The sequence below is a fragment of the Mytilus edulis genome, chromosome 3 (genome assembly GCF_963676685.1).
Source record: "Mytilus edulis chromosome 3, xbMytEdul2.2, whole genome shotgun sequence".
Classification (NCBI taxonomy): Eukaryota; Metazoa; Mollusca; class Bivalvia; order Mytilida; family Mytilidae; genus Mytilus; species Mytilus edulis.
In genome coordinates, this window is record NC_092346.1 from 35,259,712 (window position 1) to 35,284,276 (window position 24,565).

Below are 24,565 nucleotides of genomic sequence, written 5' to 3' on the forward strand. Positions count from 1 at the left end.
TAACCCGGATTTGAACAAAGGTATACTAATGTTGCCTTTATTCGGGAGATAAGTCTATATAAATGTAATATACAGCGACTGTCTCAATGCTGTTTTTATATACAACTTGAATAATAGATATTTAGAATTTGAAGGTACTCCCACATCATCTGTTTAGTTGATTGGGAAGTAAAGTGATAATGTAAGCGCGCAAGGTTTTATTATGTTTTCAAAAAGAAACCCTAATGTTTTATTCTACCGACATTTACATTTCCCAAAATAGCTGAGAGGAGGAGAAACTGCAATTGCAATAAAATTAACGGTATCAATTTTCTTGCACCAGATGCGCATTTCGACAATACATGTCTCTTCAGTGATGCTCGTGGCCAAAATATTTGAAATCGAAAGCTTATATAAAAGATGAAGAGCTATAATCCAAAAGGTCCAAAAAGTATAGCCAAATCCGTGAAAGGAATCAGAGCTTGCCGTCGGAATGGGAACCTTAAATTGGATGAAACTTGTTCGTATGGAGAGAGCATTAATGAAGAATACATGTAGCAACAACACTTTGATGTTTTCTTTTACTATTCCTTAGTTAATATTTCAATAGAGTGTTATAAGAAGATGTCGTATGAGTGACAATGAGACAACTCTCCATCCAAGTCACAATCTATAAAAGAAAACCATTATAGGTCAAAGTGCGGCCTTCAGCACTGAGCCTTGGGTCACAACGAACAACAAGCTATGACCCCAGAAATTAATAGTGTTAAACCATTCAAACGGGAAAACTAACAGTTTAATCTAGTCTAAAAAACGAAAAACTAGAAAGACTTGAGAACCACGTTAACAAACGACAACTTCTGAACATCAAATACCTAAGCATTCATTTAACTGATTAAATTTGTATAAGAAATAAAGTCATCATTATCCATTTACATTTGATTTAATTTGTTCTTACGCTTATGACAAACGTAGATAACTTTATTTTTCATCATTTCGATGTGTTACACACAAGTTGCATTTTTTATTGAAAAAAAACTCCAGTCAGTCATAAAAAGTTGTTATTTATCTAATTATGACACTGAGAAAATATACAGTCAAACCTGCTTAAGAGACCACCTGTATTAGGCAAAAATCTGCGTTAAAAGTCCATCAATTTTAGATCCCTCTGTAGTACATTTCATATAAATTGGACCAGTATTAAGAGTCTACCAGTCTTAGGAGACCACTTTTTTGTTCTTCCTTAATTGGTCTCTTAAAACAGCTTTGTAAAACAGGTTTGACTGTACTTACATATATGTACACATACAATGGGATTTCGGACAAAACGGGCACGTGTCCTGACACCATTTCTCCATGCCGACTACATCTCTGTATTCTGGTGAAGTGTGACATGTTTTCACTTTTGGTTTACTTGTCGGAAGTGGTTTAGGTAAAAATGAAAGAGGATCTTTTAGTGGTAGTTCACCAAAATCATATGGTTCATCCGAATTGTAAATTCCAATGTCAGCACAGTTGTAGAATTGTTCCTGTGGTCCACATCCGACACAGCAACCACTGTCATTACATCCCCAACTGTTGCCTAGAAAATGCAAAATATAATTCTTAATGTAATGTATCAACGAACACATTTAGATTTTCTTATTCATTTATTTTGTTTTATGTTGTTGTTGTTGTTGCTTTCTTTTGTGGGTGGCTGTGTTGGTGTGTTTTTTTTGGTGATATTTGCAATATCAAAACACTTCGTTTTATTATTTCTTTCTTTTTCATTATTTCTAATTTGGAGCTCGTGCAACTCTATAACATTCTAACGTAATAATACTTTAAATTAATAAATATCTTCCCAATGACTAAAATCGTTCAAAGTTAACGTTTACTTTTATAAATTATGACTTGGATAAGAGTTGTCTAATTGACACCCATACCACATCTTCGTATATCTATATAATGCTAATATCTATTGGAAGGTAAAAAAAAATACTCAATCTTAAAAAAAAAAAACACCATGTGGTTTTGTATCAAAATAGCACTGATTAATATGCGTCAGGAATCTGATGTACAGTAGTTGTCGTTTGTTTATTTAATTTATACGTGTTTTTTCGTTTCTCGTTTTTTATATAGATGAGACCGTTGGTTTTCCCGTTTGAATGGCTTTACACTAGTAATTTTGGGGCCCTTTGTAGCATTTTGTTCGGTGTGAGCCAAGGCTCCGTGTTGAAGGCCGTACATTGACCTATAATGGTTTACTTTTATAAATTGTTATTTGGATGGAGAGTTGTCTCATTGGCACTCACACCACATCTTCCTATATCTAATAACGGTTTATTTGAAGAAAAATATAAAAGATAACACCGTACGCGCATTATTCAAGGGTGTACAATATGTGTAGACAAATACTGAGGTTTTGTTTTGAAGTGTATACATATGAGGTCAAGTGCTCAAAATTTGAATCAAAGTTAAAAATAAAAATATATTCTAAACCTACCAGTATTATATTTCCATTGTAATATGCATCTGTTACATGTTAGACCAGGTGGTAGTCTAACTTTGACCTCAATATCACCAGATGCTTGACCTAATTCATATCGAATTCCTCGGCCATCTATTTCAAGAATGTGATTTTCTAGGCAAGTATCCAATGATCCTTGGAAGTGATCACGTGGACATATTTTGAATTCGAACCAGCCTTTGTGATTGGACGTTATTCTGACAGTCAAAATAACATCTGAACCGGATGTGTAATTCCTAGAAATAAAACCGCTATCGTAGAGGCCATTATCCTCGTGCTGTCTGACGTCATCAATTGGGTCTCCGCAAGATCCACAACGACCATTTTTCACTTGCCATTGATACTGCAATTGAAATGTAATTGATATTTATTGGATATTATTATGTTGTTCTTGAAATTTGATACTTTTAAACGTTTCTTCACATTTTTACATGACCTTTAAATATGATTTACGTTTATTTTGCTGTTTTAGTTTTTGACCAGTATAAGTTGGTAAGGTGGATTACCTTACGGCTACGACTTAAATATATAATAGCAGGTATATAACTCTACCTTTAGCTTGGCAAATACATAAATCACCACTTTACAATTGTACAATTATATTTTTTTATATCTAACGTTTTTAAAGATGCGTGATGCACTTATATTTTTTACGATATAACGCATTACAAACATCGAGTTTTACAGTCAACACCTTCAGTCACTCAATGCCAATTCCTTCTTTTAAAAAAGAAAAAAAATGAAAGCGTGTCTTTCGCAATCCATTAACAATCCAATATTTTCTGATTGAGTTCCATTAATCAATCCACCAGAACTAGAAATTAAAAAAACAACGAAGACGGCTTCCTCCGCCTCATTTTTAAACTTATACCTCGAATTTGACATACACTGTCAACTCAGTACCAGTATCTATGACAAAGGAGACGATTTTAATTTTCAAATTATCAATTTCCACCACCTTATAAGTAACAAGTAAGACTTTGTAAAACGTCACCAGTGACTGAGCAGAAAGTTGATGATCTAGCGACTCGTCCTTTTCTAAGAAAAATTCTTCGGAATGAATCAAAATCTTGTTGATAAGTATTCCGTATCAACTTCACAAATAATACATGATGGTCATGAAGTATAGATTATGGGTACTGATGTTGTTTATCATCTTAATGAAGTGTTATAGTATTCTTTTATTTGTCTTTATGAACATTACTTTTACTGTTAGGCTGTTTTGGTGATATTGATTTGACGTGGCTCTGTACTTCTACATCCCATCTTTTTGTTATTTTTCTATGATCAATTTTGTATTCTTGTCTTTGATTATTGCTTATTATACTTTTTCTATATATCCCTTTTTGTATTTCTTTTTATATGACGTGGCTTTATACGGATACATCCCTTCATTGTGTTATAGTTCTATAATATTTTTGTAGTGTTTTATCTCCTTTTTGCTTCTATGCTTTGTCGATAGTCTGTTCGTGTTTCTTTGATACATTTGACGTGGATCTGTACTTATACATCCCGTCATTGTGTTGTTGTTCCAATGTTTGTTTACATATTTGTTTGTTTTTACAGTTTATTAAGATGTTGACTGCTGTGTCCCTATTTTTGACATTTTTAACTATCATATCTGGTTGGTTTTTTTCACACATTGTTGTCAATATAATGAAGTTTTCTGCGACTGTCATACAAGTGAGAGGTTTAGCTAGCTATAAAACCTTTTTTTTTACTTAAGTAAATGCATGTTCCAAGTCAGGAATATGAAAATTGTTGTCCATTCGTTTGAAGTGTTTGATTTTTAACATTGCCATTTGATAACGTTTTGAATTTTCCTCGGAGTTAGAACTTTTGTGATTTTAGTTTTTAGTTACGACCCCTATGCTTTTATGATTTCTTCCGTTCGGACTTACTAATTATACAATTCTGAAGATAAAATGTATTAGCTTGGTTTTGTTTGCCAAAAAAAATCAGCGTAGACTAGATAATAGTCCGGAACTTAGTGATGAGATTTTTCTTTAGTTCATAAAATGGGCAAACTACAAAAAATTATATTTTTATCAATTGACTGCACTTGTGAAATAACCTTCTTCAAAATGACTGCAAATGAAATTGAGTTATCTTGTTCCCGAAAAGTATGATAAATGTGTCTGTACTCAGAGTTAATTGTGTGGTGTAAACAATGCCATATTGACTCGCTATATGAAATTCAAGAACTAGCTAGATATGCATTTTGGATGTGTTAATTTTAAAAAGAAAACAATAAAACAAAAACAGAACAGAGAAAAACCAGGTACCTACCAATCTGCCTCCACAGTTAAGAGCATTGTCGTTATAATTTGGCGGGAAATGTCCAGGATAAATCCTCCACAGTGAAGATCTCTGAGGTGGATCTAACAAAAAGCCATGTCCATTCACACAAAATAAATATCCGAGGAGAACTATAGTGTGTTTAAACACCATCTTCTCTCAGTTTCATCTTCATCCGTCACCCTAGGCTGATGCATGATGGTAGTAAATGTTTCATATCACCTGTCAAAATAACACAGTAAATTCTGGTGATCTATGTTTGATGCAGTTGAAGTTTAAACGTTAGATAAGACCTCTTGTTTGTGACACATGGTTTTACTATTACAATTGTTTGTAGAAATGTTGGGAACAATTAATTAATCTTGAATCATCTACTTTATATGATGGGCTATACAGTTATATAAGTTAGTGGCGATATTATTTATGTCCCCTTACAAATAAAGAGTTCAGGTCAAATTCATCAAAGTAGAGAATTAAGCCTTTACCGTATAATACACGTCTAAAATGATAAGTCGTTTAACATTTGTTCCTATTAACCTTTCGCTCTATTTCTCCTAGCAATGTTATATATTTACAAGTATCATTTCCTGACAAATGCGTTATATCCTACGGCGGAGGTTTACGCAATCGTGATTATTAAGTGTGTAGGTATTTTGAACAGATATCTCATGTTAAGGAGGGGTATTTGCGAAAAATACCAGTCGAGAGAATGTTAAATTCCGCGAGCCGTAAGGCGAGGGAAATTCATTCTCAAGACTGATGTTTTTCGCAAATACCCCTCAAGAACACGCTATATCTGTTTAATTACACCGAATGTTAACGTTCAAAAACGCATTGGTGATCTAGACGTTACAAGCGTCCAGTCGGAAAGAGTATTTTTTGGCAAATACCACGGCAGAGTAAAAAAGGCATATCCTTTTTGCATATACCCCGGCGGCGTTAAAAAATGAACGATATTCATTTGATAACAGTAAATTGGTGAACAATACACTGGCTATCAACCAATCAAAACCCAGGTTTCATAAGGTGTAATTATATATGAAACATTGTAAGCAGAGTAAAGACAATCATATATTGGAAAGGACATCGATACATTATAGTCAAAAACGTTACTAATAAAACTAGCGATATTGACTGAAATCTAAATTAGGAATGAATTACGGAAGGACAAGATATGTTATAATTTAATGGGTCTTAATTTTATGTCAAAAAGAATGACTGTAAAGGCATGCTTTTATGATCACATACCAATTCAGTACAAACAATTTGGGAGAAAGCAGTATATGGAGGAAAGTCCTGGACTACGGGAGATAATTCTCGCTTGTAATAATGATTTTTTTTCCTTTACCGACCGTGCGAGGGCTGAAAAGCCAGTCAAGGTCGTTAAACACTTCCATATATTTTTTTTCTAATAATTTAGATATATTTTGTCCCAAAAGTAGTACAACACACTGTAAAAATATAATCGAGAAAGCGCAGGTGGATGTTTTAAATTTTCATTTATTGTCTGAAACAAATGCAATACGAAATAACGGTGTACTCGGACCTTATGGTCAGCAGTATAATGCATATTTTGAAACAGTACGAACATCTTTAAGGTTTGTGTACCCTTCTGTAGCCAATTTTGTACGAATTTTTCAAACCTCAATAATTTTATCAAAACCAAAGATATAATAAATAATAGAGATAGGCCATTTAGTACATGTTCCAAGGGGAAACTTGATGCAAAGCATTATTTTTTACTGTTTCACTGCATTTGATAGAAAAAGAGGACTTTTTGGCAAATAAATCAAGATTTTTATAGAAAATCCACAGCCTTTTACAGAGATTTTTGTTATAAAATTTGAAACATAAATTACTCACTTGATTTTCTATGATGTGCTAGTGTTTATTTTTTACAAAAAGTTCTAAGTAACCAGTAAATTCCAAAACACCTCGTGCTGAGTCACTAAAGTCGAGCGTACCCTAAAAGGTGTACTTGATTTTGGCCATATTTATACTTGTCTTAACTAATAACTACATTTATAAACTTGTTTTAAGGAAATCAATGCTAGCACTGCATGCAATAATCCTATATCTATCAGTCATCAAATTGCCAAATATGAGAGTACAAGGATAAAGGCTGTGGATTTTCTATAAAAATCTTGATTTATTTGCCACAAAGTCCTCTTTTTCTATTAAATGCAACGGAACAGTAAAAAATAATGCTTTGCATCAAGTTTCCCCTTCGAATATGTACAAAATGGCCTATCTCTATTATTCATTATATCTGTAGTTTTGATACAATTGAAGTTTGAAAAGTCCGTACAAAAATGGCTACAGAAGGGTACATAAGGGAGCTACCATTTGATTTTTATGGGGGGGGCTAGGATGAAATTTGAAAAAAATAGGCAGGACAGGAGTTTTGAGTAAAAAAAAAAGGCAGGATGAGCAACTTGGTAAAAAAAAAAGGCAGGATGACAATTTGTGTAAAAAAAGTCAGGATAAACTAGTAAAAAAAAAAGGCAGGACCGAATAGAGTAAAAAATAAAAAGGCAGGACAGAGATTACAACTAAAAAAAAAGCAGGACAAAATTTTTCATCCTAGCCCCCCCATAAAAATCAAATGGTAGCTCCCTAAACCTTAAGAACAATGTGTTTACATTTACAATACATTTGTATCTACCTATAATAACTGTCATCATCATCACATATTTGACTAAAATCTCATATAAAAGTCATATAGAATGAAATTCAAAACAGTGTGGCTGTGGCCATTGATTGACACATTTAATTCATCCATTGACTGGGACAATTTAGATGAACGTTTGTATGTAACGACCACTGCTCACTATGTACTTTTTAAAGACACTTAAACTATGGGGTCACCTAAGGTTCTCAAAAACCTTGATAAAGTAATTCGAAAAATTAATCAGAAATAACACGAGGTTTTGATTTATATCAATTATATAAATCAAAACATAAAGGTTATTCCTGATTAATTTTTCGAATTATTTTATAATTAAAGGCGTTAAGAAACCTTTGGTGACCCCACAGTTTAAATGTCTATCGTAGGTACGTCGTGAACAGTGATCGTTACAGACAAACGTTCACGTAAATTGTCCCAGTCAATGGATGAATTTAATGTGTCAATCAATGGCCACAGCCACACTGTTTTGAATTTCATTCTATATGATCGTTGTGTTTACACATATAATAAATATGATAATTTAATATACTTTTCCTTTGATTTTAATATGTGAAATGATGTGAAAGATTGTAGCCAATAACAATAAACGATGCCACAGATTCAGTGGGGTTGAGAACTCACAAAAATAATGTCTATCACCACCACATTTTCATATGCCAAACACAACTGATTTTAACAATCTGTTCTAAAGTTGTAGTATAATATTATATTATAACTTTAGAACAAATTGTAAAAATATATTACAACTTTAGAACAAATTGTAAAAATATATTACAACTTTAGAACAAATTGTAAAAATCAGTTGGAAAGAGCTTGGATTATCGTCTTGGTACTTAGCACAAAAACAACTAAAAATGACAAACAACCTACCAAAGGGTACCCACAACGACTAATAGCTAGTTCAAAAGCACAAGTTCAACAAATAAAAAAATATCTATTCAGACAAAGTACCAACTAGAACACCTCCAGCAGATTTATTGTATAGACGCCTCAACAGTCTGAGAAAATTTAACAGTATAACCTTGATCGATGCAAAATAATAAGGAATGACAGAATGTCGGACCATAAGTTTTGATAAATCAATTGCAGAATATATTGAGTTTGGCATACAACTACTGAATATACCGATAAAAAAGATAAACAAATATTTGGTCGCCTTGATTATATCTCCGAAATCGTCTAGACATGAATCTCGCAACATTTCAACAATGAACTCATGTGCAAGCCAACAGAAGAGTATCAATGCCTGCTCAACTGATGACATCAGTCATGTTTCTCGTAGTAAAATTAGTCGTGTTTCTCGAAGTAAAATCCTCGTTTTGAAGTTATTTCTTATCCGATAAAATGCTATATCATTGGTTGGAAAATTCTGAAATTATTTACTCAATGGAAAGAATACACAAATTGTATATAAACGCAAATATCGACTTTTGTTACCATTAAGTTAACATACATTTGTATAATGAAGTAATCCGATAGTTCATCTATAGTGGGTCGTTGGCAGATATGTACTTCATGTATTTTGTAAGACAAATTATGATTCCATCTTTACGTTAAATGAACGAACAGCTGTTTCTTTTGGTTTATTTATGTTTTTTTTTGTTACAAAATTGAAATCTATTAAACAATACCGACAAAATTGTGTAAAAAAAAATAAAAACAAAAAAGGAACTTCAAAAACAGAAAAAAGTCAGTAATGGATATACAGTCCCCCGTTTTATCTCCATCGCCTTACACTTTTTTAATTCCATTTAGACAAATCAACAGACAAATGCAAATTTGTGTGATTGATTGGTTGGTTGTCCTGGACTATTTTCCCAATAGCAAGTATATATGACGCCATTAAAAAGGAAGAGCTACTAAATAGTAACATTCGTTTACTGCAAACACACTAAAATCTTGGATTCTTTTCATATTTTGATGTGAATAGTATTATCTACATTGAAAATAAACGCTATGATGATCATGAAAACACGTTTTGCGGTGGGCTAATCTGAGATAGGTTGCAATAAAAATTCAAAATAAGTCACTGTATTTCGTTTCTTTTACTGATAAGGGTATATTACAGTCTCGGTTTGTTGAAATTCATTGTTTTAGTTGTATTTTGGTAGGTTTCTGTCAAATGATTAAAATGTTTTGTGGTGTTGTCGCATATTTCAAGTGTTTTACGTTCTGTTATCTCGGAGCATTTTTGTTGCTTGTTATGCGTTATGGGTTTTGTTCATTGTTAAAGGCTCTACGGTGACATATATCTGCTGAAATCTACGTCTTCTTGTCCCTGTTGGAAAATTGTATTATTGGCAATCGTACCGTATATTTTATATATTTTACTGAACTGAATTTATATATATGTTTCCTTATAAATTGACAATGAACGATAAAGGATCAACACAGTTAGCACCCATTATTTCATCGCGTTACATGTTTTCTTATTGATATACAAATATGAGAAGTTTTATGAATAACTTAACAATAATAATAATAGATATATGAATCAAATGAAATGCAACTGAAACAATATAAAGTTGGTTCTTTATAACAAATATAATTGCAAAATTTAAAATGTTAAAATACCGCATCTCAATGTAAAATTATCATGCAATAAATTGAATACTTTTTTTCTTCAATTATTGTTCTCATACCTAATGAAGGCTAACTGAAGGTATGGGAACCTACCCTTCCCAGATAATGGCAAACGTAGACAGAGACGTGTTCCACCTCATCAACTGTGGCAATCACAGCCCTTTATGAGTTGAACCAATGTACTGATACAGCCATTTGAAACGTCTTGTATAACACCCGGGCACGTTTAACCGTGAAAGTTATACAGATCATTCAAATGGGAAGGTAAACCGACGACAGTGTGTGTGTTAAAGAGCACGAGAGTGAGAGTGTGTGTATGGAAAGAGCACGAGAGTGAGAGTGTGTGTGTGTGAAAGAGCACGACAGTGACAGTTTGTGTGTGCATGCGAACAAGAGTACGAGAGTGAGAGTAAGAGCACGAGAATAAAAGTGTGAGTGAGAATGTGTGTGTGAAAGAGCACGAGAGTAAGAGTGTGTGAAATTGCACGACAGTGAGAGTGTGTGAAACAGCACGAGAGTGACAGATTGTGTGTGTGAAAAGTGTGTGAAAGAGCACGATAGTGACAGTTTGTGTGTGACAGAGAACGAGAGTGAGAGTAACAGCACGAGAGTAAGACTGTATGTGTGTGAAAGAGAATGAGAGCGAGAGTGAAAATGTGAAAGACAGAGCGAGCCAGAGTTAGAGTGTGAAAGATGAAAAAACAGCGCGAGAGCGAAAGTGTGTAAGACAGAGTGAGAGGGACAGTGTGAAAGACAGAGCGAGGGCGACAGTGTGAAAGCGAGACAGAGAGAGTGTGATCGTGAGAATGGGATTGTGAGAGAGACAGAGTGTGTAAGAGAGTGAGAGTAAATGAAAGAGAGACAGTATGTGTATACACTATACAGTATACACATACTGAGTAAATGAAAGAGAGTGAGTAAATTAAGAGGGGGTAAGAAATGAGAAAGTTAAAGAAATTTTGTATTCGTAAGATGTAGAGTGACGGAGGGTGTGTGAGTGAGATATTGTCACCGTCACGAAGATCAAGAAAACCACATCTGGAGAACCTTAACAATAAGTAATATTTATCCAAATTGCTGATACCATACGCTATTTTCTTTTGGAAATGTCAAAAAGATGATGATAAAATAATTTAACAATGCAGGCCATTTTCTTGTTTTGTACATGTAATTAATGATCAAATGTGTATATATTTCTGTAAAAGAATAGAATTTTACTTTACCAGTATACTTCACTTATAATTACATTTGATCGCATGAAAAAAAAATGTTTGTGAATCGGTTGAATCCGGATTCGAAGTTAAGTACATTAGCTTGCTTCCAATGCAAAGTAAAACAATATCGAACTCCATGGTAATTATAAAAATGCTTGCATCAGATATACAATCAGTCTTTTGTACCGTTTTGCTATTGTTATCTTAATGTACGTTGTTACAGACTGATGTAATTCTTGAACTAATTTTTAAAGCTTTGAAGTACCATATGCTGAGCAGAATCTGCTTGCCCTTCCGGGGCACATTTGATCACCCCAGTTTTTGGTTGGGTTCGTGTTGCGAAGTCTTTATTTTTCTATGGTCTGTTTGATTTTTTTTCTTTTTATTCCACTATTATGTGATGCTGTCTCATTGACCAAGGTATTGTATCATAAAACTCATACAATTATGACAAATTGATTTTCGTAGTTATTCGAGGTTTATAGTGTTCTGAGATTTAAGGAAAGTCTTTAATTTTAAGGTTCATCTTAAGGAATTGAAAAATATGGCCGTGTTAACACCTCCAAAATTACTATGAGTACAGACAAACTGGTACATCCAGGAAAGTTTTAAGGCATGGCAGGAACTAGATATATAAAAGTTATATGAAGTCTACGTTTCAGAAAATTAAAAACTTACCTGGATTGTGATGTTCATTTTTTTCCAGTCTGCAGAAGATAGCAAAATAAACAAACACCCGAGTTTCATTTGATACGGTCCACTCAGTTACACAGTTTAAACCTGTTAAATAACCTATTGTTTACAGGTGTCTATTGTCCATCTATTGTCCATTTAAATCAATACTACTCACAACATTGATTATATGAGGGGAGCTTCTCAATCGTTTTCACTACTTACTTAATTTTTGCACCTTCTGCAGGAACGAAAAAAAATGGATAGCAAAATCTAGAAAAGTTTATAATTTTCTGAAACATAAAATGCATTTAAAATTTATATATCTAGTTCCTGCCATCCCTTAAAACTGTTGCAGGTGTATAGGTTAGTCTGTACTCAGAGTAAAATTTGGGGTGTAAATACGGCCATTTTAGCCAAAAGGTTATGATGAACCTTAAGATTCCTCACTCAACTCAAACAGCAGTGTTTGGTTAGCTCCTCATTAACATAAATACATCAGCAAGATTATATTTTTTTCCCCTATTATTTCTTCTTATTAATGAAGACCTGCTTGTGTTTCCTGAAATGTTTTTTTTTAATAATTCTCTTAAGCGAGATTGACCTCGGACGAATTTAGTTGTTTATGTCTTTTGAAAATGTTTCGATGCTCATAAATTTACTGAACACTATAGCTGACCAGCTGAATGCATTTCTAGAAACATATGTTAAGAGCACAGGCATTTGTTGTGTTTTATTTTGATAGAATTAGACCACGATTTTTAGAATTAGTTATTTCCCTTTAACTATAACAATTCATTGGTGTACTTCCTATAAAGGAGAATGGCAATGGTTATATAACAACCTTAACCAGGTACCCTCTAAACCGAATTTTCAATGGCACAAATACACGTGAGCAACAAAATCACATAGTCAAAAACAAAGTGGAACTATTTAATGATATTCAGACGTCGTCAAGGATAGAGTTATGAAACTAGATATAAAAAAAAAGAAGATGTGGTATGATTTCCAATGAGACAAGTTTTTACAAGAGACTAAATGCATCGCTTAACAAATATAGGTCACCGTACGGCCTTTAACAATAAGCAAAGCTCATACTGCATTATCAGCTATAAAAGACCCAGAAATGAAAAATATAAAACCGTTAAAACAAGAAAACAAACGGCCTTATTCATGTACAAAAAAATGAACGAAAAACAAATATGTAGCACTGAATTACAGGCTTCTGACTTGGAACATCACATCCATATAGAATGGGGATGGGTAAAACATGTTAGCCCAACCCTCCCCTAATCAGGTATTAAACGGTCTAAACTCATCAGATGGATGCAAATAGAAATACATTAACAAAAACACAGAGTGGACGTGGCCGGGTACTTGTACATCCCAACCACAAAAAAGACACTAAGAACAGATTTAAGAGTACTCCAAGTTACTAACAGCTAGATGTTTTTTTGGTTTTTTCGTCATTGAGGTGCTATCTCTGAAACATACATTCGTCTCCTTAAATTATACAAACATGTACGTTGAGTGTGTTTCTTGTTATTTTGCTATTTTGTATCCAGCATTTTAAAACATTTTAGAGTTTTATGACGGACAATTGTTTCACTTGAGATTGCAACTACGTGCTATATATCTTTCTACCATGTTTTGATATACTAAAATTAAAATGACTCGTCGTTCGGTTTAATTTTTTTAATAATCATAAATTGACTGCGTTCGATGGTGTTAGTTGCATGGTTATATACGAGGGTCTGGATTGGATTTACAGAATTGACAATCGAATAAAGGCGACCTTCAGAATAAAGGCATAAAATGTAAAATATAGAGAGAAAAAGAAAAATTAAAAAAGAGAATAATGGGGTGCTGAACTATAAAAAGTAATGAATAATGAGCAGAAAAAATAAACACTGAGAAGCATTGCCTAAAATATTAAAGAACACAGAAATGAAGATACTTGTTAAAGCTGGAAAACCACGCCAACTTGATCATGAATTAACTATATATTGTAGCCGATGACAAATAATTGGTTCTAGGGGCAAAGCTACGAATATTTCTGTTATATCTAATGATGGACGAATTTGCAATCGAAATTCGCTGTTCAGAACATTTTATGTATGTTTTCATTGTTCATAAAATCCGAAATTAAACTTATCTCCTATACATTCTTTTAAACTACAAAATTGTATGCCGGTGCAATGAGTTTTATGATAAATAACAAAAAAATAGTTCATTTTATTTTTGAGCACGTCGTGCCGATATAATAATGCGATTCTGTATTTTGACCAAGCTTAACGTTTTTATAAGATTTTGTTATATTTATGTACTCTAATTCAGCATATTGTATATGCCATTTTCATTTAAATTATATTCACTTTGAAGAAACTGTGAGTAATACTAGTATTACAAGTTATATAACCATTCTAAAAGAAGATTTTATTTAGATTTTATTTCCCAATAACATCTAAAATCTTACTTTAATGATAGCACGTGCTTCCCGTGAAAATTTCACAATGCATAGGATTAAAACTGCTATTATAAGAATTGAATGCTTCTATTTGTACAATTTAATGGTTTGTAAAAGCGTTGTTCGTGCACATGCATATGAAGGGTGGATTTAGGGGATACATATAATTTATGATTTCATATAATTTATGATTTAACATTTTTAATTTCTTTTTATATATATATATATTTAAAACCTTAAAGTTGTAATTCAAAATGAAGTCTTCATAAGAGTTTTGACTATAAGGATAAAAAAGAAGATGTGGTATGATTGCCAATAAGACAACTCTCCACCAGTTGTTAGACTTTGTTTTATGTGCAATTATCCCTTCTTATTTCCCACATTCAATGTTCAGCGGACTTTTCCTGTGCACTTTTAGTTGGTTTAAATTTATTATTACATTAGTATTACTTACATTGATTTTTGTCTTATTTAATAAAAGACTGCTTTATTCGTCAAATAAAGTTATTCATAGCAAAATAAGTCATTGACAAATCTTCTAAATCAATTCAACATGTGACGCACACGTACATTTCATTGTTAGTATGTAATGTGTCTTGTAACAGCTGTACCGAAACGGCGTCCATTGTAGTTCGGTTCAGAATTATTGTTATTATACTTAAATCCATATCTGTGTGATTGGAGCCTTGGACTTTTATGTTTTATGATATGGACTATACCTCACTCTAGACATATTTATATTCCAGTGGTTTAGAACAATTTTGCATTTTTAGAACAATTTCATGGCGTCCAATTTGAGGAAAACAAGAGTGCTTTGGGTTAGCTTAATACAACGAGGAGTAGAACTGCAGTTCAAGTAAACCCACCTTATACAAATCCGGCCTTAAACATTTTTTCACTGCACGTTTGATTTATGATCTTAAACTTTTTGGTTTGGGGTTGGGTTTTATTTTTTTTAGGGGGGGGGGGGGGGTATTGCATTTTCGGGGATTGGCTTTCAACCTTTTGGTCTCGATGGAGCACGGAAATTGTATCATTTTTTTTTAAGTATCAATAGTTAAAGAGAGAAAAACACATGCTACATAGACATCGATGAATAATTTTATTAAAACACCGGCTTTGGATATTGTTTTGAATTTGTAGTATGACACTAAGGTTTGATTAGATCTCATCAACTTAAAAAAAAATATAGATGTTAGCAAAATAAAGGAAATAAACAAACGTAGAAATGTATGCTATTAGTTTAAGCTTTTTGTGTATTGCACTAATTTTGTCCTCATCTCACTTACAGTAATCGGGTATCACATTACGCTGAATTATTTCAGTTTCGTCACAAAGTGACATAAATGTTTCATATTCCATACACGTTGTGAACCCTTTTTCGTATTTTCTATCAAGGCGTAAACGCAAAATGAGTGCATCATTGTAATTAGGGTCTACACGACCGTGACCTTCAAAATTACCTCCTTTTGTAGTTTGATGAACGAGTAACAAAGTTTTAGACACATCAACTGTTAATGCACCGATTGCACGAGCACGTAATACCAACCAATTATCATATGCTCTTCGGCCAATCACTAGGTCAGGAAAACCTGACCAATCAAAATGCTGGTTTGTTATAAAATAGTCTTCAGCATTAGTTAAGAACAAGCTACCTCTTGTTTTAGCTGCCTGTTGAATATTGCCATAAGATGCAGCTTCTTTCGGGGTCAAAAATGCCACATTTGTCCTTCTGCCACTAATGAAGATAGGTTTTTTGTTATCTAACTCATTGTAAACTGTTGACAATGTATCTAATAATGACGAATCAAAAAGATTGTCACTGTTTGCATATGCATAAAAGGTGGAATTGAAATTTTTCATGACAGTCTGAAACATAGTTTTAAGAATTGGCGCGCCACCTGCTGCATGTCTTGTCACCGGATATGACGTCCAACCTCGGTCTCGCACATAGGCAGACAAACCGCTGTCGTTTGTAAATAAAACCAAATTTACACGAGGCATGAATGTATTCCAGTTTATAACTGTATTATTGTGAACATGAAATTTGTCAGATTCTATTATCCAAGAAGTAAACAATGTCAAAATATTATCCTTTAGAGGCATTCTACCGATTTTCCTAGCATTTTCTATTTGACACTCCCGGATACTATGGGCAACTGATTTTCTGACAATCATATTTACGTCATTTCCTGCCTTTCCCAGGCATTCCTTTGATAATGAATCAGAAAACTGTAGTTTGCCGTTATTATCCATAAAATTCGTAAAAGCACTTAAATATGTCGTAATTGAACAGGGTTCTATCCTTTCCGGCGTTTGTGATTTCGTCATGTAGAGGAAATAGAATATAAAATTTAACATCCCAATAGATGAAAGACCAATTAATATCTGTATGTTCCAACCCATGTTGCAGTTTTATTCGTTCCAATTCACCAAAATCCATTTATTTGCTGAAATAAACCAGTTATAGTAGCATTATTTGAATAGTACACCCATTTCAGTGGTAGGAATAACACACGTCAAAATATATAACATACATCTTTATGCCTACCGATAAAAATTGTAGTTTCAATTTTTAAGAAGATGAGGTAAACATGTGTGTATGTATCAATACGCAGTACAGAATGATCGTTCGGTCTTGACAATTTGAACGGACAAAAGGTTCAATATAAAGCCGAGCAGCTGTTGACAAAGAGGATGCAAGTAAATCGAAAGATGTTAAAACTTTTTGTAGTGTTTTGTACAAATAGTTTATTGATGAAATTTTATTTACAAAAAAAAAAGGTTTATTAGTTGATCAGTCATGTAAACAAGATGACAAATGACAAATAGGTTTCCAAGTGTTTCAACGAAACGCCCTTTTATTTGAAATCCTTTTGTGAACATTTGTCAATCATTTTATAAAACAGAATAGTGATTCATTTTGAAAATATTTATTGTTACTTTTGTAATCTTAAAAAAAGAAATATTAAATTAGAGGGACTTAATGACATTCTTTAAAGAAAATATTGCCGAATATTCATTGAAATTAAGTTTGTAATTTAAAATGAGCTGTTTGCAGATACCACTAACAACACTATACTCGAAACAACGTAGAAAACTAAAGACTGAGCAACACGAACTCCAACAAAAACCAGGGTGATCTTATGTGCTGGAAGAGTAACATTCCTTCTCCACATGTGGCACCCGTCGTGTTGCTCTTGTTATTACAAACATTAACATACCTCTCGTTTGAAATCTCTTTTAACATCTTTCATCAATTAAATGAAGTTAAAGTCTTATTGTTTAAAAAATGGGATATTGTTCTAAAACAGGATATTACTTGATTTAAATAATAAAATATTTTCCCCAAAATCATTTTATATATTACACTTAGCTATAGGAAATCATAATCGAGTATTAGTAATTGTTAAAATATAGTTAAATAATTATTCAAATTGTTTTTCTAGACAGTTAATCAAAGTACATTTAAGTAGTTATTTCCCTCAACTCTTCTGAATTTTCATAGTTTATAATTTTTTATTGTCATTATCTTTGATCAACCTTATGAGCCAAATAGTTTGGAAATATTCTTTTTGACATCACTTGACTTTGTCCATAAAACAATAATATTGTTGGCTAACCTGTTGTAATATTTGAATTTTAATATAATATGTCAAATTGTCAGTCGCTCTGAGTCAAGTCAAGCTGCTACTAAAACCCCCGGGATCATTCTGTGTTCACTTTATACGATACAATGGGGAATTTTGATTTTATAAACCATATTCGTGGATTTTGTGTTTCAAAGGACTACAGGGAGATAACTCTGTAAAAATCAGCTGAACGTTTTAATGACGCTCTATTGTTCAAGAAAGTATTCTAAACAATGATAAGCTTCTTAATGATAAAAAAAAAATGGTGCTTAAGTCAAACTGCTATATGCCCTGAATTGCCCAATGAATATTTATCAATAAAGTTTGGAAATTTTTATATTTTTTTCAAAGGCTCAGGGCAAATATTTTGTCAAAATTTTAAGAAAATTAAACGAGCCAAATTAATTTAAGTCAAGGTGTTGGGTACCACCTTAACATAATCTTGAAATTTCATTTTTTTTCTTCAAATTAATAGGGCTTGTATCACCATTATTTAAACGCTGAAATGATCAAGAGCTACATGTAGATGTTAGCTTCAAATATTCAGCATTTAAAATCAGTACGTGTTACTCTTCATATTTGCTATGCCCCATTGATTGACTGTATGTAATTTCTTTGTCAAGACTTAATGCGTGGGTCCCTCTTTGAATATTCAAAACAGACTTTAACCTGTTCGCACTACAACCGACATATCCTCCTCATTGGGGAGAAGGAGACTTAGACTAACGGAAAGATAAATATACTATTTTTAAAGATTATTGCAACATAAATGTTAATTTTTCCTTTGATCTTCAAGTGTGTCAAATTCTGTTGTAGTTGTTGTACATTAATTTGACGTTTTATAAATTTATTGCACCTTTCAATCTCACCGTATATATACCGTTTGTGTAAGAAAAAGCAACGCATGGGAGGCGGGGAGGGGGGCTAAGACTGGTGCATTTAATTCGATCTCAAAAGTTTGTCATTGGACTGTCTGAGTCTGTCACCTTGGACTAAAAAAAAGAAATATCAATTACCATGCAATGATTACACATGTCTAAATAACATGCAGGGGGTAGTGTCATTTACGCATTAACTCCAGGGGCCTCGAACCATGCCCCGACCCAGAAAACTAACTTTTACACTTACTTAATCCAAATTAAAACATATTCTAACATGAACCAAAAAAATGCATTTGCTTAACCTTTACCAACCTCATAATATTCAAAATGCGTGTACACGAAATCCATATTTTATCTTTAGAGGTGGAAGAAAAAATCCTACAAAAACAACTCTGTGATACATGCACCATTGGGTCACTTAGTATTTAGATAGATGATCTGAAGTTGTCATTATTTTTCCTGAAGGAAAATAAATGTAACAGATACTTAAATAGACATGAAACGAAGTTATTTATAAATGTTCTAATTCGGATCTTTTGTGGCCACATGTTTTAAAAGTAACTTGAGGTTTTGAGAATTAAATCCCTAAGGGGATGATCATAAAACTTCAAAAGGAGGAAGTTGTGGTTTTTTTTTCATAAAAAAAAAATATATTCCAATTTGATGGGGAAAAAATATTTTGGTATATAGCAAATAATTTTTTTTTATTCCGAATCCATATTTTCCCCATACATGTACCTTATAGTGTTAAGTCGGACAAAAACACACAACCCCCCTTTTTAGAGTTAAATGGTTAATTCCTAAAGTCTTCAATATTTTTTTAGATTATTAGTAGTAAAATTTGGATAAAAATCTAGTATGCATAGTAATAAAAGTTTCAAGTTCTTCATGGTTTCAATTATAAACAATTAGGCAGTTGTTGCATCATACATGCTCAAAATTTCTTTTGTATTTTATGCCAGTCTAAAATTTAATGCTAGAAAAATTACAAAAAGTAAATTTTGAAAAAAGGTAAAATATCAAATCATATTAAACACAAAAAATACCTTTTGAATTTATATATAAAATTGTTTTGTTTTCTCAAACGTAAAATTGAGAATGGAAATGGGGAATGTGTTGTTTAGTGTTATTAAAGACAAAGAAGATGTGGTATGATTGCCAATGGGAATGAGGTGCACTGCTATGCTAGGGGGATATTGTTGTCTGAATAAAAAAATAAATAAAAAAAACACCAAATTTTATTTTTAAAAATCTTTTCAGAAAAAAAGAAGCAATGGTTATCATCAGAAAATGCTGCTTCTGGTGCATGGTCAATAAACACTAAACCTAATGGTTTAAATGACTACATGTATTAGTAACTCAATTTATATTTCATATTTTCAGTTGGTATTCTTGTGTATTGTCAATATTCCAAATGTAAAATATAAAAATCACTGCACTGATTATGCCCATAATTGATCCTTCTTTGGAAATACAATTTATCTTATCTCATCTTATCTTATCTAATCTTGCATATAGTCATTACTGGGTTGAAGATATAAAATATAGCGTTTATTTAATTTGGCTGTGTTTCAGTTTTTGTCTCTTTCCTACTTTATCTGGCTAATGGGTTTCCAAATTGATCTTACAATATAAAGAGGGGGATACGGAAGTGCCATTTCCCAAATTCTTGTTTCTATTAATTTTTCCTTCTTCCCATCCTTTTTTACCGCTATATCCCACATTCCAATCTTTTCCTCCATATCCTCATTTCAAAAACATGCCCCCCCGTCTCTCCTCAAAAAAAGAACATAGACTTACCCTATTGGTAAATTTTTATCTCACGATTCCTATGTTCAAGTAAAACATTTAAACCTTCCTTTGAAGGTCATTATTAGTAAAACTGATTGACACAGACAAATAAAACTGATTTTTCCTGTTCAAAATGGGTACGAGAAGGTGTAACGTACGTGTGTCATAGTCGCTCATGTAAACTACAACAAAACGACAAAACGAAATGCTCCATTGTTAACGACTTAGTGCTAAATATTTATTGATGGTTTAACAAACTCGATAGCAACCTTAATCTTTATTTGAAAACACTCCATACATTATTTATGTTAATATTAACATACAGACAAGTAAAAAAAGGATAATAACTTACGTTTATAGAAATAATCAAATAATTTTCCTTTCAAAAAGATGAAAACTTCACTTGCAAAATATAAATGTATCAATTTTAAAGACTGTCGTCTGGTTAAAGACCTGTAATGTGTACCTTCTCTAAGGGCAAAAGAACACGTTATGTTGCCTTCGGCATAAAATGCATGTTCATATTATTTATAAGTTGTGATTGTATCAATACACACGACCTACAGACATTTTACTATATTGTCCTTATGATGGTTTTTTTATTTACTTCAAAAGATTTAGCTGCTAGCCTTGTTGTTTTGTAAGGAAAATAATACTTACAAAAATATGCGTAAAGTTGGACTACCTGCAACACACACACACAATGGAGAAATTCATAACGATATTTACATTTCTTGTCGTATTTAATATGTTAATGATGATCATGTCGTACGTTTACATTCGTAAAAGTCAGGACAGATTATTCTGCTCTGTGAGCGATTTCCTGTCGTCTGCGAAATTATTCCTTGATCATAATGGTGCAAGAACATTTAAAAATATTTTACCGAATAATTGTGATGTAGAATCCACCAGTCTTGCTCTTCATATTCAAAAACTGGAAAAGGCATTCCATTCGACAGTTAATGAGTGCAGGCGTCGTCATACTTTTTCCCGCCAGATGGAATATGCAGAAGATCATCCAGTGCTAACATTATTCACAACATGGGAACCATCACCAGAAAAGTCGTTCGTTCACAATTGTACACTTAGAAACTGGAGTTCTTTCATACCAAAGGTAAATTTAGTTCTATTCACAAACAATTCAAATTTGAAAAAAGAGGCTTTACAATACGGCTGGTCTGTGCTACCGATTATTCACCACGTTGAAGGGGTGCCGGTGTTAAAGCATATGTTTCAAACTGTCATCTCAACCTTCAATTCTACGTATTATGGCTTTAGTAATAGTGATATTTTATTTGTTGATAACCTTTTAAATTCTTTACATACTGTAAATCGTGAATACAAAGACAAAAATGTGTTTTTGACAGGAAGAAGAACTAATATCCCACATTTATCTTTAAAAGAAGTGGTTTCTTATGACAATATTCGAAAAGCGGCATCAGAGAGAGGAGAACTTTTTGTCGTTGCATCTGAAGACTATTTCATAACAACCTCCAGATTTCCTTGGAATACGATTCCAGACTTTGTGATTGGCAGACCTGCCTATGACAATTGGCTCGTTGGTTTTGCACGTTGTCATTTTTATACTGTTATTGACATAACTAGTACCGTCCTTGCTTGCCATCAGACAACAAAAGCTGGAAATAAAGAAGGATCAAAACACAAGACTTTAACATCTTATAATCATGCACTACTTGTCAAACTCGGTCTGAGCACGAATTATGGTGCAGGTTTTGTTATCTGTCCTGAAAAGAAAACATATTATAATTTATGTGGAGATATAGAGGTTATGAATAGACCTATCAATTCTTTTCCAAAATATTGTTCATGCAAAACGTGGTGATGAAAGTGTGTTATTTTTTTAAAGAACGATAACTCTAATTTATGTAATTGTGTTGTAAAATGGAGTAAATTAAAGTTTCTGCTTACCATCTAAAATTGTTATATTTCTTTAAACTCCATTGATGAATTTTCAGTGGAGAATTTCTTTAAAACGTCAGTTTTTGTTAAATATAGTTTTCTTTTTATTCTATATATTTACATGATATTTCTTAAACCATTGACGAAGAGAATTTCTTTTAAACATCAGTTTTTGTTAAATGTATAGTTTCCTATTTATTCTATATTACTAGATCATGATATTTCTTAAACCATTGAAGAAGAGAATTTCTTTTAAACATCAGTTTTTGTTAAATGTATAGTTTCTTATTTATTATATATTACTAGTCCACTGATATTTCTTGAACCTTTAAAGTAGAGAATTTCTATTAAACATCATTTTTTTTCAACTGTCATATATAAGATGTATATATATAGTTCCCTAATTTACATTGTATACATAAGCAATATATTAACGGACTAAATTAGTTTACAGTACGATACATGGTTTTATAATTGATAATCATGACACGGTATGACATATACATGTCATTACTACACACACAACCACTCATTTATATGATAGTATGTGCATTCACGTATGCAATTTTGAATTGTTCCAAGTGGAATTATCTCCCCTTTGAAACTAGGTTTTATCCATTGTTTTCTCGTGCAAATAGCCGAGTACCATGTCAAAAATGTGACCAGTCATTTATGTGTTCAAGTAGTTATGTCACCCGATCGACAATGTCGGGTGACATATTGCTTTTCCTCTGTTTCTTTACTATTACTATTATTCTTCCAATGATTTTTGTCCGGCAGTTTTCTTAGAGACAATGAAACCAATCTTAATGATAGTTGACTATAATGAGGAACACAAAATTTCGGGTTGCAGTAGGTCTTAAGACCATTAAAAATGGCTACCGTTACCATGGAAACGGAACAATTGTGAAAAATTTGGAGATGCTTAAACTCAGAATCATTATATTTAAATACAATAAAGGTGCCACCCATATACTGGTTTTGGATGATTTTGTCAATCATTGGAACTACTATGTTGCCATAGAAACTACACCAAAAATTTCAAAAATATGAAAATGCTCCAATTTTTTTGAAACTTAAGCATAACGATGAGCAACTTTGGTAGATGTGGAATTTAGCTTTGGAATTTCCAAAATGTCTGCCGTTTCCATGGAAACAATGCAAAAAGGTCCAAATGCTCCAAAAACTTCCGGGCTTGGTGAATAACTTTGGTATGCTTGAACTTAAAATCATCAAATTTTTATGCAATAGAGTTGTCCACTATATACAGGATTTGAATGATTTTGACAATCATTGGAACTACTATGTTACCAAGGATACAGGAGCAAAACTTTCAGAATTCTTCAAAATTGATGACACTTGATATGATTGTTGACTGTCAAGTCTACATATGACTTTTAAAGTTGGAATTTCCAAAATGGCCACGGTTGCCATGGAAACTGCAAAAAATGTCAAAATTCTCAGAAAGGTTTTAACTTAATGAAATTTGATATTATTGGTAACTGACAAGTAAAGATGAGACTTTTGACTTTGAAATTTTCAAAATGGCTGCCGTTGCCATGGAAACGGTATAAATGTGATATACTTTAAAATGCTCTGAATATACTGAAAATTTACAAAAAGATGAATAGCCATGCATTTTTGTGCATTTACTGTTAAACAAGTTTGAAATGGCTGCCGCTTAGTGGCAATGGGGGGAAGGGTGACATCCGCTATTGCTTGCAATGGCAATTCTAGTTTATATTATTTTTGTGAAATATAAAATTGTTAATGAAAATGGGGAATGTGTCAGAGAGACAACAACCCGACCAAAGAGCAGACAACAGCCGAAGGCCACCAATTGGTCTTCAATGCAGCGGGAAACTCACGCATCCGGAGGCGTGCTTCAGCTGGCCCCTAAACAAAAATATATATCTAGTCTAGTGATGAT

At 32.7% G+C, this 24,565-nt stretch overlaps 3 protein-coding genes across 5 annotated transcripts; 1 reads left to right on the forward strand and 2 right to left on the reverse strand.

Moving 5' to 3' along the window:
- Positions 1-1,137: 1,137 nt before the first annotated feature.
- Positions 1,138-5,025, reverse strand: LOC139516345 (uncharacterized). Its single transcript, XM_071306398.1, has 3 exons — positions 4,778-5,025; positions 2,465-2,831; positions 1,138-1,561 (listed from the first exon to the last, which is right to left on the reverse strand). Exons 1-3 carry the CDS (start codon positions 4,937-4,939, stop codon positions 1,269-1,271), a joined length of 822 nt encoding a protein of 273 aa, XP_071162499.1. The 5' UTR covers positions 4,940-5,025; the 3' UTR covers positions 1,138-1,268.
- Positions 5,026-15,496: 10,471 nt separating this feature from the next.
- LOC139516336 (uncharacterized) lies at positions 15,497-21,726 on the reverse strand. 3 transcript variants are annotated; one of them, XM_071306384.1, is made up of 2 exons: positions 21,600-21,726; positions 15,497-16,861 (listed from the first exon to the last, which is right to left on the reverse strand). In XM_071306384.1, exon 2 carries the CDS (start codon positions 16,815-16,817, stop codon positions 15,693-15,695), a length of 1,125 nt encoding a protein of 374 aa, XP_071162485.1. In that variant the 5' UTR covers positions 16,818-16,861; positions 21,600-21,726; the 3' UTR covers positions 15,497-15,692. The 3 variants fall into 3 exon arrangements, with proteins under 3 accessions (XP_071162485.1, XP_071162486.1, XP_071162487.1); XM_071306385.1 differs by lacking the exon at positions 21,600-21,726 and adding an exon at positions 21,068-21,156; XM_071306386.1 differs by lacking the exon at positions 21,600-21,726 and adding an exon at positions 16,963-16,979.
- LOC139516332 (uncharacterized) lies at positions 21,295-22,662 on the forward strand. Its single transcript, XM_071306381.1, has one exon. The coding sequence runs from the start codon at positions 21,419-21,421 to the stop codon at positions 22,556-22,558; it is 1,140 nt and encodes a 379-aa protein (XP_071162482.1). The 5' UTR covers positions 21,295-21,418; the 3' UTR covers positions 22,559-22,662.
- Positions 22,663-24,565: the final 1,903 nt, after the last annotated feature.